This window comes from Hippocampus comes, unplaced genomic scaffold, assembly GCF_001891065.2.
Source record: "Hippocampus comes isolate QL1 unplaced genomic scaffold, H_comes_QL1_v1.1 scaffold114, whole genome shotgun sequence".
Classification (NCBI taxonomy): domain Eukaryota; kingdom Metazoa; phylum Chordata; class Actinopteri; order Syngnathiformes; family Syngnathidae; genus Hippocampus; species Hippocampus comes.
In genome coordinates, this window is record NW_017806197.1 from 122,160 (window position 1) to 136,938 (window position 14,779).

Consider the following 14,779-nt stretch of genomic DNA (forward strand, 5'->3'; position numbering starts at 1 on the left):
GACCTTTTAATCTTCATCCATACATGATCTTGACTCAGTAGCCTACCAGAAGTGGTTGGTGTTTATTTCAGCACTTTATTTTCTCATGTTGAACAGTGTTATTTTTGAAGTGTTACCTTATAGCACTGTGATTGAAGGGTCTCTTATTTATTTTGTTTTTGATATGTTAACCTAAGCACTTTTTATGGACCTGATGTTCTATTTTTATTTTGTCATTGTTTGGAGATTTACAAAACAAAAAAAACAGTGACATTCATGCTGGTGGTCCAAACTCAAGGTTGCAGGTACGACTTGGGACGAGTCTCAACTACGGCAGCAAGTGAATGGCTCGGACTTTGTCCATTCAAGTCTGTTTGCAAACAATGAAAGACTTTATAATGCCACTTTTTTTGTCTTTTGATCTGCCTCAATAATGTAATGAATTAAAAATGAAAATAGGGGTTTTCTCAGCACTTTTTAGATGAGATTAAAATATAGATGAATTAGATCAATTAATTACAAATCATAATTAAATAATCTAACTCTTTTTTAATCACTTGACGGCACTAATATTCAATGACTTAGATTATTATGCAATGGCCTGAAATGAGCAGAAAAGGTCGAAATTGAATATTTCGAATCGATCAAAACATGTAGAAAGCTGGGAATGATGAAAAATATTAATTTCTGTACTTTGCATTTGAATTTTAAAAAAAAAAACAACAATGGCAGGAATAAGATGAACGGTTTAAAGTTGGAGTCGGTGAAAAAATGTGTAAAATAGAAAAAGAAAAAAGTTTGGCTCACATATTTTAAAAATGGAACCCCCCCATCCAAGAGACGAAAGGAAGAAAGCAAAGAAAAAGTAATGAAAGAAGCATGACTTGCTCCATAAAGATACTGAAGCTCTTGTTGCTCCTGATGCTGTGTTACCAGTATGTAAATGAGGCAACAGTGTGAAGGGATTTGAGTCTCAAAAGCAGAAAAGCGCTTTTCAAGTGACAGCCCGTTTACCAAGGTGAGTCTACCGAAGGTGTGGGAGGTTACCGTCAGTGCCGGTCACTGAAATAGTCAAGAAAAAAGACCAACATGTTATTTATGACATTTTGATTTCTGAATGTACCGTATTATCTGTGCATTAGGCGTTTGGTGAAAAAAAACACAATGTCATGATTAATGAATGGACAACGCTGGGAAGTGACCTGTGCTGCCAGTGACTGAAATGTAAATGAAGAAAAAAAAACCCATGTTATTGTATTCCATTTGAAGTCATGAATGGACAGTGTTACCATCACTTCAAAGACGGCATTTGGTGACTGTGGCTATTGGAACACATGTCAGGTTGTGAAGCGGATATTAGCGAGTGGCTGTCTTATGAACTGCTTATCATGCAACCTGATACTGTCGTAAAACTGTTGCCCGGGGATTATTATCGGTTAGATATGATGCAAATGGAACAAAATTGTTTGTAAGATCTTTAAACATATTTAGACTTGGTTGGACGACGTTGGGCACTTGAGTGTTTGAGCATCCTTTGTGGGGCAATGTTCTGGGATACAATGTGCCACGTGTACGTGTAGAAGGTTACCTTGGGTGCTGGCAGTCGTATCTTAAAAGCAAAGAAAAGAGAACACGTTGCTTTAGACTTGATTGGACGCCGTCGGGCATTTGAGCATTTGAGCTTCCTTTGCAGATCAATGTTGTGGAATACAATGCGCCACGTGTACGTGTGGATGGTTACCTTGGCTGCTGGCAGTAGTAACTTCAAAGCAAAAAGAGAGAAAAAAATCTGTACTTTATTCCATTTTAAGTCATGAATCGACAGTCTTATCTTCACTCCAAGCTAGGCATTTGGTGAATACTTTTTAAACGGTTGTGGCCAAGGGATCGCGTGCCAGGTTGTGAAGCGGATATTAGCTGGTGGCCGTCTAATGAACTTCTAAGAATGCAACCTAATACCATCGTCAAATCGTTGCTCGGCGAAAATGATCAGTCAGATATCAGGCAAAAATAACAATATAGTATCTAAAAACATATTCGCTCAAGACTTGATTGGATGCTGTTAGATACTTGAGCGTTTCAGCTCCCCTTGTCGATCATTGTTCTGGGGTACAATGCGCCATGTGCATGCGTGGATGGTTACCTTGGCTGCTGGCAGAGGTACCTTCAAAGCAAAGAAAAGAGAAAAAACATGTTATTTATCTCATTTGAATTTATGAATGGACAGTGTTCTTGTCACTTCAAAGAAGGTTTTTGCTGTATACTTTTTAAACGGCTGTGGCTACGGGATCATCTGACAAGTTCTGAAGTGGATATTAGCTGGTGGCCGTCTGATGAACTGCTAATAATGCAACCTTATACTGTAGTAAAACTGTTGCTCTATATTTTAAAACAAAAGGTCTCTTTGGTGCTTCATTTCACGAAGATCACTTTTTTTAATTGCTTTTTTTGTTTTTTTGTTTTTTTTCGAGACACAAACCCTGCCTACATGCTCTGCGCTACATGCAAAAAAGAGGAGAATTGTGGTCACGATCATATCCTGACAGGAATTTTTGTTTTTAAATTGCAGCATTGATGTACAGCTTACTTTTTATATTTCAATTCAAATTCAACTCATTCAAGCCTTTAAATAACAAATGTTACAAGGACTCACCATTAATCAGCGCTACGGACGCCAACAGAAAGAACAAACAAATAAACTGATCCATTTCTGACCCAAACACCTGACGTCTCTCAGGAAGGATGCTTTCAGAAATGACTTCCTTTCTTTTCACCTCTTTTTATCCCTTCTTGTTGCCAACTAATTTGTCTGCTTTCATCTCGGTAGGCACACCCTCTACATTTCATTGGTCGTAATGTAGTATGGTTACCTTGAGAGTAAAGGCAGCTTCATGTCATTAACTGTTTTGGTGACGCAATTTATTATAATTACCTGGAAACAGAAGAGAACATACTCTGCTTTGCGATGGCAACCTCGCAGGTTTTCAAATCAGGGATTCTGTTTATTCACAAAGCACCAGCGCAGCACGTTTTCCAGCTGTCATGATCGCCAAGTGATTTGTCCATCCTGGTCTTTTGTCTTGTGATTGAGTACTGCAACTGTTTGTATTGTTTCTTTCATGACGTCTTACATGTTTGGTTTTTATTTCTGTCATTATAGTCTTAAAGTTTTATGTGTCTCATTGTGCTTTTGTAGAAACCTGCCTTGGGGCTACGGCTCAAAATTGGCATTCATGCTAAGTCCGGCGCATTGACGCTGTTTATTCTTGTGTTGATTAGTGTGTGCTGTCCCAGTGAAACAAACAAATAGATAAATAAATAAAACAATTCAAAAATAAAATATCTTAACAATGTTTGAAGGCGTCTCCCTTCCAAAGAAGTGGGAGTATGCGTCATTGTGGTATAGCGAGTTGAGTTTAATGAATTCAGGCATGGTACCAACAAACATGATGTTAACCGTGTACACTGATACATGCTATTGACTCTTCAGGTTTAGCTCGGTCTGAAGAAAATAACAACTTAGATGAGGGTAAACATTGTGGGTCAGCGATATCCCGACAGGCTTTTCGGACTGCAGTTTTCTCATCCATTACTTTGTCACACTCTCCAGCTCTCCCCAAACTCTTGAACAGACTTGGCCACGGTGCCGTCCGGTTTCATCCTGTCATTCAAAATTCTCCCGTCGAAGTTTCCGCACAGGCCTCGCACTTTTCTTTTGTATGTTCGTGGTAGGGTGATTTCTGTGGGAATACAGCATTTGATTTCAGGGTGGGAAAAAAATATTTACAGATGATAAGATTTGATAGTTTTCATTCAAATTCAATGCTGGGTAATCATGACTGTTGAGAGCCTTCCTCGCAGCACCTTTCAAATTCAAGTGTCCGGGGGGGGTTACAAATTCTCAGGAAAACAACAGCGGCGACAAGACTGTGTCGATGTGGTAGCAGTTGTGCAAAGTGAAGCTTCAGAAGCATGTTTAATTTTTTTTGTTTCTTTTCGTCATCACCCAGGCAAAGATGAAGATGATTTTGGTTAGTTTACTGGATCGGGGAAATGTGCAACTGACATGTACCAACTACCAATGTCAAAGCGGTTCGATTGGTGGTGGTTTAAAGAGGGGCCGGGGGGGGGGAATGAAAATAACAAAATAATCACCTGCGTCACTGTGTCCATCAAACTTGACGGAAAGACCAAAGTCATGGGTGGCGTCACTTCTTCAGTTGTTGGTTCGGGTCCCGGATCTTCGGTTCCTTCGTCGACTGGGTGGTCGGTTGATAATGGGCGAGCTGTGACGGTTGGCTGAGGTTCAATTGTGGTGGTTTTTACTGTAGATGTTGGTGGTTGTGTCGTTGATATGTTTCCTGCCGGAGGTTCAAAACCTTCAGTTGTAACTGAAGGAGTTGTCATGGATGCAGGGGTGGTAGGTTCAGTCAGGTCTGCAAAACGAGTCACTTTTTATCAGCAACACCGATTATAACCGAAGCAGATGGTCGGTTGAAGTAAACGATTACCTGAACAGCGCCCACTGAAAAGGGAAATGTCATCTATGGCCACATCTGACTGCTCATTAGAACCTCGTCGACCCTCAAAAATGATCTAATATGAAAAGCACATTTTAATTCTCCTCTGAGCACTTTGGTGGTAAAGATGCACGTGAAACTATTGAGTTCGATTTTCCCGACCTGAAAAGATCCAGTTGTGGTGAAGTCAACTTGGGCCAGACGCCACATATTCCCTTGATTATTCCTGGTCCAACTAATAGCTTGAGCCTTTTTGTCTTGGAGCAAATAGACATGGAGGCCCATCGTTTCAGCCGAGCCGTACATATGGTACCAGAAGTGCAGACACTGAGGACCAGCGGCAGGACATTCGGAGCTGATGAGGCGAGCTGTATCTCCAAGTGACGCGCCGTTGGCTTCAGTGTAAAGATAGTGGCCATCTAGATTATGACACAAGCATCTCATCAGTTAACTCTTCACATTATTAACGAAGAATATGATTTCATAGGGAATCCATCTGTTGTGCTGTTTATTTAAAGTGATGATAGCTTGTACCAGATGGCGCAAGTTTAATTCTTAGAGGTGTCAGAGTGCACTAATGTGAGACTAACTGATGATCAAATTCATCGACAACTGTTTTTGTAATCGTGTAGAGCCATCGTTGAACTTAAAATGTTCCAAATTCTAAAACTTCATTCAGCTTCTCAACAGTAATTATTCTGATTTCTGTCATCCTTCATGACAGCAGACCGATGATCTTTTGTGAGTCATGAAATTTGCAAACATCTGCTTTTACTTTAGAAAGCATTCATGGACCAGGAACTGAATGAGGTTAAGTACAATTTCAATTCCTCTCATGTGTTAATGCTCAATTGTTGTTTCATTACTAGTGATGGCTCTATTTCATTCAAAATCAACACTTTTAATATATTCTTGTTTTGTCAGCAAAGTTCAGGCTTTGGTCAAACGAGTAGCATCTTCCAAAGGCTATTTTGACAACACACAAATGTAATACTCGATATTTAATATCTGTAAAAGAATAACAATTGTGTCCTTGGTAACATCTTGTTCACTCAAAAGGAAACACGTCACCATTGTTGAGCAATGAACTTTGAACCGAGAGGCGTGTCCGACTTTTTTAATTGGCTTCTGTAATTATCATGAATAACATTATGGCCTAATGAAAAGAATGAGAAAGTTTACTGCGAATGACTCTGAAGGTTAATTACATCCTGTGGTGTGATCTGAGGAGGGCCCCGTCATGGCTGTTTGGGTTGAGCCACTTTGTCTTGTCCAGTCAAAGACATCAGCGACGAGCTGCTTCCACTGGCATAGATCGTTCTCAAAATTACAGTTGAGTTGGCACACTGGAAAGTCAGACATGGGACATTATTGACAATAAATTAATTATGAGTATAGAATAAAATAATTACAAAACTCCAAGGTCCAAGGAAAGCTACGCATCACTCACTGTACCTGAGTGAGGTGGTCTTCTGTTCTGTGCATCCTCACGAAAATTGTCATTCATAATTCGATTTGTTGTTGCTTCAGTGACAGCAGCTACTGTGGCGTTTGCTCCAGGTGGCCGAGCCGTAGCGGGGGGTTGATCCCGGTCTTTGATATGAGCAACATATGTGTATTCTATGGCATTTTTCAGACCTGAACAATGCCCACTGTACAGTGTCACATCGTCTATGGCGACATCTGATCTTTCATTGGAGCCTCTGCGCCCCTCAAAAATGATCTTGAAGGGAAAACACGTTTTTTTTTTTCTTATTTGCTCAATCGTAGGCTGCTAATCCATATTGCGACATCAATGGCAAACAACGTTTACGTGGTCGGAGTTTACCTGGAAAGCTCCTTTCACAGTCAAATCCACCTCAGCCAAGTGCCACATATTTCCTTGATCATTCCTCTTCCACCAAACAGGATCCGCTTTTTTGTCCTGCAGTAAATATAGATGGAGGCCCATAGTGTCGGCCGAGCCGGACATATGGTACCAGAATTGCAGACATTGAGGACCGGAAGCAGAGCACTCTGAACTGATGAGACGAGCTGTGTCTCCATGTGATGCGCTGTCGGCTTCAATGTAAAGATAGTGGCCATCTGGATGATGACACAAGAGTTTTATTAGATCACTCGTCACATCATGAATGAGAAATATGCTGTTACAGTTTATCTTCAAACTGCCATGCTGCTCTTATGTATAAATTATGAAATCTTACGACAGGTGGGACAGCAGTTAGCTTCCCATGTTTTGTCGTCACGAAGGCCTTTTCACTATTTTGTGGGAAAAATCTGGTTGTCATTATAAAGTATACGTTAGAAAGGCGTCCGTTGTAAGCAAAATCGGCAAATGGAAAATTAATTACCTGAAATCGGGACTTTGAAATGTGAATGTACGTTGAAACCGGGTACCTTGAAACGAGTTTCGACTGTATGTACTTTATGTAAAAGATAAACAATTTTTGTCCTTGGCCAATTGAGAACAGCTCAAAAATATATATTAAAAAAAAGAAAACACCCTTGAAGTACAAGGGAGTTGGTACCAAAGGGTGTGCCTGATTTTGGAATGCATCTGACATTTTGTGTAATTATTTTCAATAACTTTCTATTCAAACATAATGTGCATCATTACTCAGATGGTTGAATTACATTCTGTGGTGTGATCTGAAGAGGGCCCTGTCAGGAGGGTAGGGGTTGAGCCACTTTGGCGTGTCCAGTCAAATGCATCAGTAACCAGCTGCTCCCATTGGCATAGGTCTTTGTCAAAATTACAGTTGAGTTGGCATTCTGGAAAGTCATAAATGATTACGTGATTGGCAATGAATCCAGAAACCAGTTTAGAAAAAAAGCAAACTTCCTGGAAAGTGACAGGCCAATCACTGTACCTGACTGTGGTGGTCTGTTCTGTGCAGCTCCACTAACAACATCGTCAATAATCAAATTAGTCGTTGCTTCAATGACAGGATGTTCTGTGGCATGTGAAAGGGAATCGCTCTGTCACATTCACCGCAGGAAGCTCAGTCACTAAAAGAGGTGTGACACTTGGAAGGGCGGTGATGTTTCTATCAGTTTTGGGAGGGTATGTTGTCATGCCACCGCTTAACTCTGAACATATAATTAAAATGAGTCAAGATCCTATTTTTTTGTTTTCAAATCTCTAAATGACCTCACGCCACCTTACCTCTCTGAGCTCATCTGCCCCTACATACCTGCCCGCCGTCTCAGGTCTGCGGACCAGACATGATTAGAAGTACCAAGAACTAAACTGAGGCTCAGAGGGAGATCGAGCCTTTTCCGTTGCTGGTCCCTCTCTCTGTAATGACCTCCCACTGAACATTCGTCAAGCCTCCTCGCTGCCCATCTTTAAAACCCGCCTCAAAACTCACCTGTATTCTTTGGCAATTGACTCAGCATGACCCAAATTATGATCTTAGTTATACTATTTGGTGCTCTCTACCGTCTTTGTTCCTGATTTGTTGCTTTACTGTTGTATATGTTAGTTGCTCCATGTACAGCATTTTGTGTGCCGTGATGGCTGTTTGAAAGTGCTCTATAAATACAGGTGAGTTGAGTTGAGAGTTGAGTTTATTGGAGCCCCTATATTCCTGAAATGGAAGAGCGTGATGTTGAATATATTACCTGCAATGAGTTCCACTCCGAGTTAGAAAGAGAAGCGTCACTGACCAAGAAATCTGTGCGGAATCCTCCAAGCATGGCTGATACCTTCATGCCAGCTCTTCCGTGAATAATACTCTCATCTTGACGGTCATTTGTCATCTACAAAGTCTGCAACTTGCTGATTCGTTGTAGACCAGACTGAAAGGTGTCAACGTATCTGTGATTCAAAGCTTAAACCAAGGGAATCAGATCACGACTGAGGGGCCGGACCGGGGCGTGGTCTGCAAATATCGGGGGCAGTGTTTTTCTTGTATTTTGCAAAATATGTCAACAATAAAAGTCCGACTGGAGGACAAGGAACTCTAAGTGTGACCACGGGGCAATAACCGTTGTTCGCCCTCAGAGATCCTCTTCCGCCGTCAGAAAGACAATCTTCCCTGTGTGTCGAGTCATTTGTTTAACTTTGTCCGAGTAAAAACTCTGAACACATCCGTCTACAATATGTCACACTTGACGCAGGTCAAGGCGCGATTCTCGGTCACGTGACAGGTTACCGCTAAAATGAAACCCAGTAGCTTGCAAAATCTTTGGAACGTTTCTTTGGGAAGGCCGAGCCAGGAGACAGAAGAGGAACCTACGACTTTCAAGAAAAAGAAGGCGACATTTAACAGACAGTATCAGGAGTCCTACTTAAAATACGGATTTATCTCAACGAGAGATTCCTGTGCACCAAGCCCACTCCGCATAACATGCGGCAATGGTGCGTTGTAACTTATTTTGAGGGCACGTTTCAACATTACCATAGCGACCAGAGAGCGTTGCGGCCAGATCTGCCGTTCCTCGTGTTTATTATTATGTTGAGAAAATATCACAGTTTTCATGTGGGTCATATCATATTAGTTTGTTGTATATATCCGTCACACCTTAAAGGCCAGTCCCTGGAAACATTGTGTGACATTAAACCGGTCCGTTGAGCAAAAAAAGCTTTGGGACTGCTGAACTTGAGTATTTTTTTGTTTTGTTTCATTTTCTTTTGTTGGGGACAACTTTTTACTTCTCTGCCATAAACATATTAAATATAGGTTAATATATAACCTTAAACATTTGTCATGTCATTTTTTGACACCGCTTACCCAGCACAGTGTCGCAGGGGGTGCTGGAGCCTATCCCAGTTGTCTTTGGTCAAAATCCCCTAAAGTGGTTGCCAGCCAGCCACAGGCTCCACATAAGGACAAACTACTCACAGCCATATCCACACCATCACTGAGCGAGGACCGATCCCATGCTGTCCACACACAATTCAGGTGAGTGTACGACTACATACACCATCCTTAAACACTAAACGTATACATTTAACGAATTTACATCTCTAAAAAAATGATCCGTAAAATCCACACCAATATTTTTAAACATTGTATGAAGCTAAATGTATTTGTAATTTTCAGTGTGAACTGCTTTGCAAATGACACCTGATAAATTACAAGAGTTGAATCAGTACGGCTTTTCCTGGTGTCTTTTTTTTTTTCGTGTATTTTTATACCCACGTTCCGAAGTAGAATGTGAAAGTACTTTTGCCGCCTCTGCTTATTGGCTGCTTGATCCCATCAGATTCATCGAGGGGAAGGGGTCGAGTAATGAAGTCATTTGCACATGCTCTTCATACAATTAATTCAGTGAGGTCAAAGGTTTGTGAGGACGGACAGCGCTTGTCTAATTTGAACGATCCGGGGGCTGTGGGGACCTGCTTCCACTTCCTACGACATAATTGCCTCATCCTCTTTTAGAAGTGCGAGTCAACATGTAAGGAGGTGGAACTGCAGACCGTATTCAACATTGTTTACACATCAAATAAAATAAAACAAATCTGTGCTGAGCTCTTTTATTGTCATAGGTTGACAAGCGTGCATTAAAGTCATCCCTGTGTATACAATCACATGCCATGATTGACAAACTGGAAGAACAGTGGGCTTCTCCCCTCTTGCACGCGAAGAAGTTAGACTTCCATCAGGGTGACTAGTAGAGGGTCACCGTTGTAGAATTGAATTCGAATTGGCAGTCGTCACAGAACTCACGAGTTGCATTAATGATGAGCTATGAGAGAGCAAATATTTATAATGAGAGCAAGAATGTGGACTTCGGTGCGGCATGTGTCAGGTATTCCATGCACTTACTTGTTGGAGTATTTCTGGCACATTAACTCCCAGGGTAAAATTACCCTGAGCTTTTACCTGCAGGCACACTGTTGAGAAATATGAAAAAAAGTTAAGTCACCGAAACTACCTATCTACTCCCCTTGTCTCTTAGAGTTGGGAGACTTTTCACAGTATTTTTCTCACAGTACAAAAGGAATCGCCACCATTTGGAGATGGTGATATGCTGGCCTCTACTGGTGAAGGCACAGCATTGCTTCTTGTTTTTGATGGTGAGCAAGTGGATTTGCTTCCAGCAGTTGCCAGTACAATGCCTGTGAGTGTGTGTGTGTGTGTGTGTGTGTGTGTGTGTGTGTGTGTGTGTGTGTGTGTGTGTGTGTGTGTGTGTGTGTAAGTACCTGTTCCTTCAAACACGTCACCTACCAACAAAAGACAAAATTATATTATTTTGGATATGAGTGGTTGCAGTCAAAATTGTCCAACACAAAAATGCATATATAAAAATATAATCGAACAAAAAACAAAACATTTATCCTAAATTTGTTTTAATTCTGAAATCACAATGTCCGCTCACGGGTCATTAATGTAATTTTTTTTTCGAACAGACCACATAGGGTCCTCATGTTGTCCTTGGGGCTCAGGAGCATCTTCTGGCACCATGATTTTTTTTTTGAGGACAATGCCCATGAATGAACACAGCAAAAAGTCAACATAAAATTATGCTCCTCTCCTCCCACCCTCCTGTGTGTAACTGCTCACCCCTCCCCTCTCTACTCAACTGAGCAGAAGGGAAAAAAAGACGCAAGCTTCATGTCATTAGCTTCAGATTTAGCGCAATCTGTAAGCGACCATCATATTAAGCCCTGCTGGTAAGTCCCCTCAAAAAAAAAAAAAAAAATTTAAAAAGCTCATTGACAGTGACGGAATGTTTCAGCGGTTATTGAAACCTTGACTTTTTAAACCATCAAACCATTTTGCCTTATGGCAAGTTACCAACTGGGCTCAGAGAGCCTGATGGATTGATTAAACGCAAGAAAATGCCTGATTTATTACATTATTTTAATTTTTGAATGTACAGTATGACCTTAACAATACATTTGGCATTTGGTCAATTATCATTAAATTACGGTGGCGGTGGATAATGTGCAGACGCAGTTGGGGGCTTGCATGTTTGAGTTTTCCTTGGAGATCATTTTTCTGGTGTACAATATGGAAAGTACACATTGGGTGTTTGGGCTTACCTGGGCAAATAAAAGAGAAAACATGTTTTTAATTACATTTAAATTTTCAAAGGTACAGGACAACCTTTCTACAGTGTGTATGTGTATATAATATATATATATATATTTGGTTCTTAAACAAACTGAGCGCCCTTGAATGCGTCACGTTACTCCTCTCGCCTTCCTTACACGAGGAAGTGACGCTTCCTTGGGTAGCATTCCATTCTGAAAAGACGTGTTCGATAAAGATTTTTTTTAAAAAGAGCGTGGTTTCGGTTTCCGAACAGCCTTCTGGAACGGATTATGGTTGAAAACCGAGGTATGACTGTATATATAGAAATATATATATACACAAATAATTCATTCGGTGAAATAAAGTCACAATCACTGTGGCCCTGGGAGAATGAGTGGGCGCTGGGACTGCATGTAATTGAAAAAAACCCCATGTAATATGAGTGTTGATGACCGCAATATCGTTGTAATTGCGACATTCAAAATAACTATTTCGTCACTGGCGAGGTAGCGAACGGGGAATGCTCATCCCACTTTGCCTGGCGGGTTCAAGGAAAGCCTGGTGGCCGAATTGAGATAAATTTTCGGAATACCCCTGTCAACGAGCTTTCTATTCACGTAATTCGACACCACCCAGCAAACCAGTGAATTGTACGGCATTCGTAACCAGGAAACCTTTACCCAGAAGCCCCTGCCTGTGCTTCCGTGACTCACCTCGCAACTGGTCGGTAATGGCATCGCATATGTTTTCCAGGACAACCTCGCTCACGTTCTGAAGAGATTGGAAGCTGTCGATCAAGAATCGGAAGTCGTCAGACGGTTGGTTCGCGATGGCCTCCAGCTCGTTCACATTGGCTCCTCCTCCCACTCCGATAGCAAAGACGGTGACCCCGTGGTCTCTGAGGCGCAGAGCAGGCTGAACTACGCCGTCGCCGGAGGCTCCGTCTGTGATGACCACGGCGATCTGAGGCACCCCCTGGCTCGCTCGGCTTCCTGCGCTTTCGTTGAACAGCTGCGTCCGGATGAAGTCGATGGCCTCGCCTGTCTGTGTATCTCCCCCCAGGTAGGGGAGGTTATCCAGTTCGGCCAGCAGAGAGTTCTTATCCATGTGTTCCATCAACGAGAACTCTAGAACAGGGTCTTGGTTGTATTGTGCCAAACCCACGCGGACATTGTCAGGACCGATGTCCAAGCCAGACACCACGTTCTGGAGAAACTCTCGGACCTCCTGGAAATTGGCACTGCCAATGCTGCCCGAACTGTCCACCAAGAAGACCACATCAGCCTCTGTGGCATTCACACATGCTGATAGGGGGGAGAGAACACCTTTTAATCTTCATCCAAACATGATCTTGACTCAGTAGCCTACCAGAAGTGGTTGATGTTTATTTCAGCACTTTAGTTTTCTCATGTTGAACAGTGTTATTTTTGAAGTGTAACCTTCCAGCACTGTGATTTCAGGGTCTCTTATTTATTTTTTATGATCCGAAATAAGTTCAGCTTTGAGGACTTGTATTGCTCAGAAAAATGGTCTTACTGTTTTCGATATGTTAACCGAAGCACTTTTTATGGACCTGATGTGCTATTTTTATTTTGTAATGATTTGGGGATTTACAAAAACAAACAAAACGGTGATATTCACGCTGGTGGTCAAAACTCAAGGTCGCAGGTCAGACTTGGGATGAGTCTCAACTCCAGCAGCGAGTGAATGGCTAGGACTGCATCCATTCAAGTCTGTTTGCAAACAATGAAAGACTTCATAATGCCACTTTTTTTGTCTTTTGATCTGCCTCAATAATGTAATGAATTAAAAATGAAAATAGGGGTTTTCTCAGCACTTTTTAGATGAGATTAAAATATCGATGAATTAGATCAATTAATTACAAATCATAATTAAATCATCGAACTTTTTTTTAATCGCTTGACAGCACTAATATTCAATGACCTAGATGAATATGCAATGGCCTGAAATGAGCAGAAAAGGTCAAAATTGAATATTTTGATTTTGGTCAAACAATTTAAAAAGCAAGGAATGACAATAAATATTCATTTCTGTATTTTAATTTTTGAAAAAAAAAACCCAACAGTGGTATGAATAAGATGAACGGTTTAAAGTTGGAGTCGGTCAAAAAATGTGTAAATGTGTAACATAGAAAAAGAAAAAAGCTTGGCTTACATATGATAAAAATTGAAAAATAAACCCCATCCAATAGACGAAAGCAAAGAAAAAAGTAATGAAAGAAGCATGATTTGCTCCATCAAGATACTGAAGCCCCTGTTGCTCCTATTGCTGCATTATCAGTATGTAAACGAGGCAGCACTGTTAAGCGATTTGAGTCCCACGGGTAGAAAAGCGCTTTTCACGTGTCAGCCCGTTTTCCAAGGTGAGTCTACCGGAGGTGTGGGAGGTTACCTTTAACAGAGCAAAAATGAACCATATCGGTATGCTCCTCGCCTGCCACCCTTCTGTGTGTGTGTGTGTGTGTGTGTGTGTGTGTGTGTGCTTAACTGCTCACTCCTCCCCTCTCTGCTCAACTGAGCAGAAGGAAAAAAATGACGCAAGCTACAGATCATTCGCTTCAGATTTAGCGCAATCTGAAAGCAACCATCATATTGCGCCCTGCTTGTAAGTCCCCTAAAATAAATAAATAAATAAAAAAAGGTCATGAGCAGTGACGGAATGTTTCAGCGGTTATTGAAACCTTGACTTTTCAAACCACGGTCAACCAACAAACCATTTTGCCTCATGGCAAGTTACCAACTGGGCTTGGAGAGCCTGATAGATTGATTAAACGTTAAAAAACGGTGGCGGTGGATAAAGTCCAGACGCAGTTGCCGCTTATGTGTTTGAGTTTTCCTTGGAGATGATTTTTCTGGTGTACGATATGGAAAGTACACTTTGGGTGTGTGGGCTTACCTGGTGGGCCGGGAACTGAAAAGCAAATAAAAGAGAAAACATGTTATTTTTTGCATTTTACTTTTCAAAGGTACAGTATTACCTTTCTGCAGTGTATATATATATATATATATTCACCAAACTAAAGTCGCAATCAGTTTGGCTGTTGGAGAATGAGAGGGCGCTAGGGCTGTATGTTATTGAAAAAAACACACGTAATGTGAGTGTTGATGACCGCGATATCATTGCAATTGCGATATTCAACATCACATTTTCGTCATTGGCGAGGTAGCGAACGGGGAATGCGCATCCCGCTTTGCCTGGCGGGTTCAAGGTAACCCTGGCGCCTGATTCAGATAACTTTTCGTACTACCCCTGTCAACGAGCTTTCTATTCACG

At 41.4% G+C, this 14,779-nt stretch overlaps 1 protein-coding gene and 1 long non-coding RNA gene across 2 annotated transcripts in view; both read right to left on the bottom strand.

Annotated features, from left to right (window-relative positions):
- LOC109506874 (collagen alpha-4(VI) chain-like) overlaps positions 1-14,779 on the bottom strand; it is a 92,394-nt gene that overhangs the window by 45,962 nt on the left and 31,653 nt on the right. Inside the window, exons 14-15 of the mRNA XM_019855883.1 lie at positions 14,402-14,416; positions 12,199-12,789 (exon numbers count right to left, since the gene is read on the bottom strand). Coding sequence (XP_019711442.1) covers positions 12,199-12,789; positions 14,402-14,416 — 606 coding nt within the window. The remainder of the gene's footprint in view (positions 1-12,198; positions 12,790-14,401; positions 14,417-14,779) is intronic.
- Positions 3,375-4,175, bottom strand: LOC109506882 (uncharacterized). Its single transcript, XR_002166371.1, has 2 exons — positions 4,135-4,175; positions 3,375-3,719 (listed from the first exon to the last, which is right to left on the bottom strand). It is a non-coding gene; the product is annotated as an uncharacterized LOC109506882 (long non-coding RNA).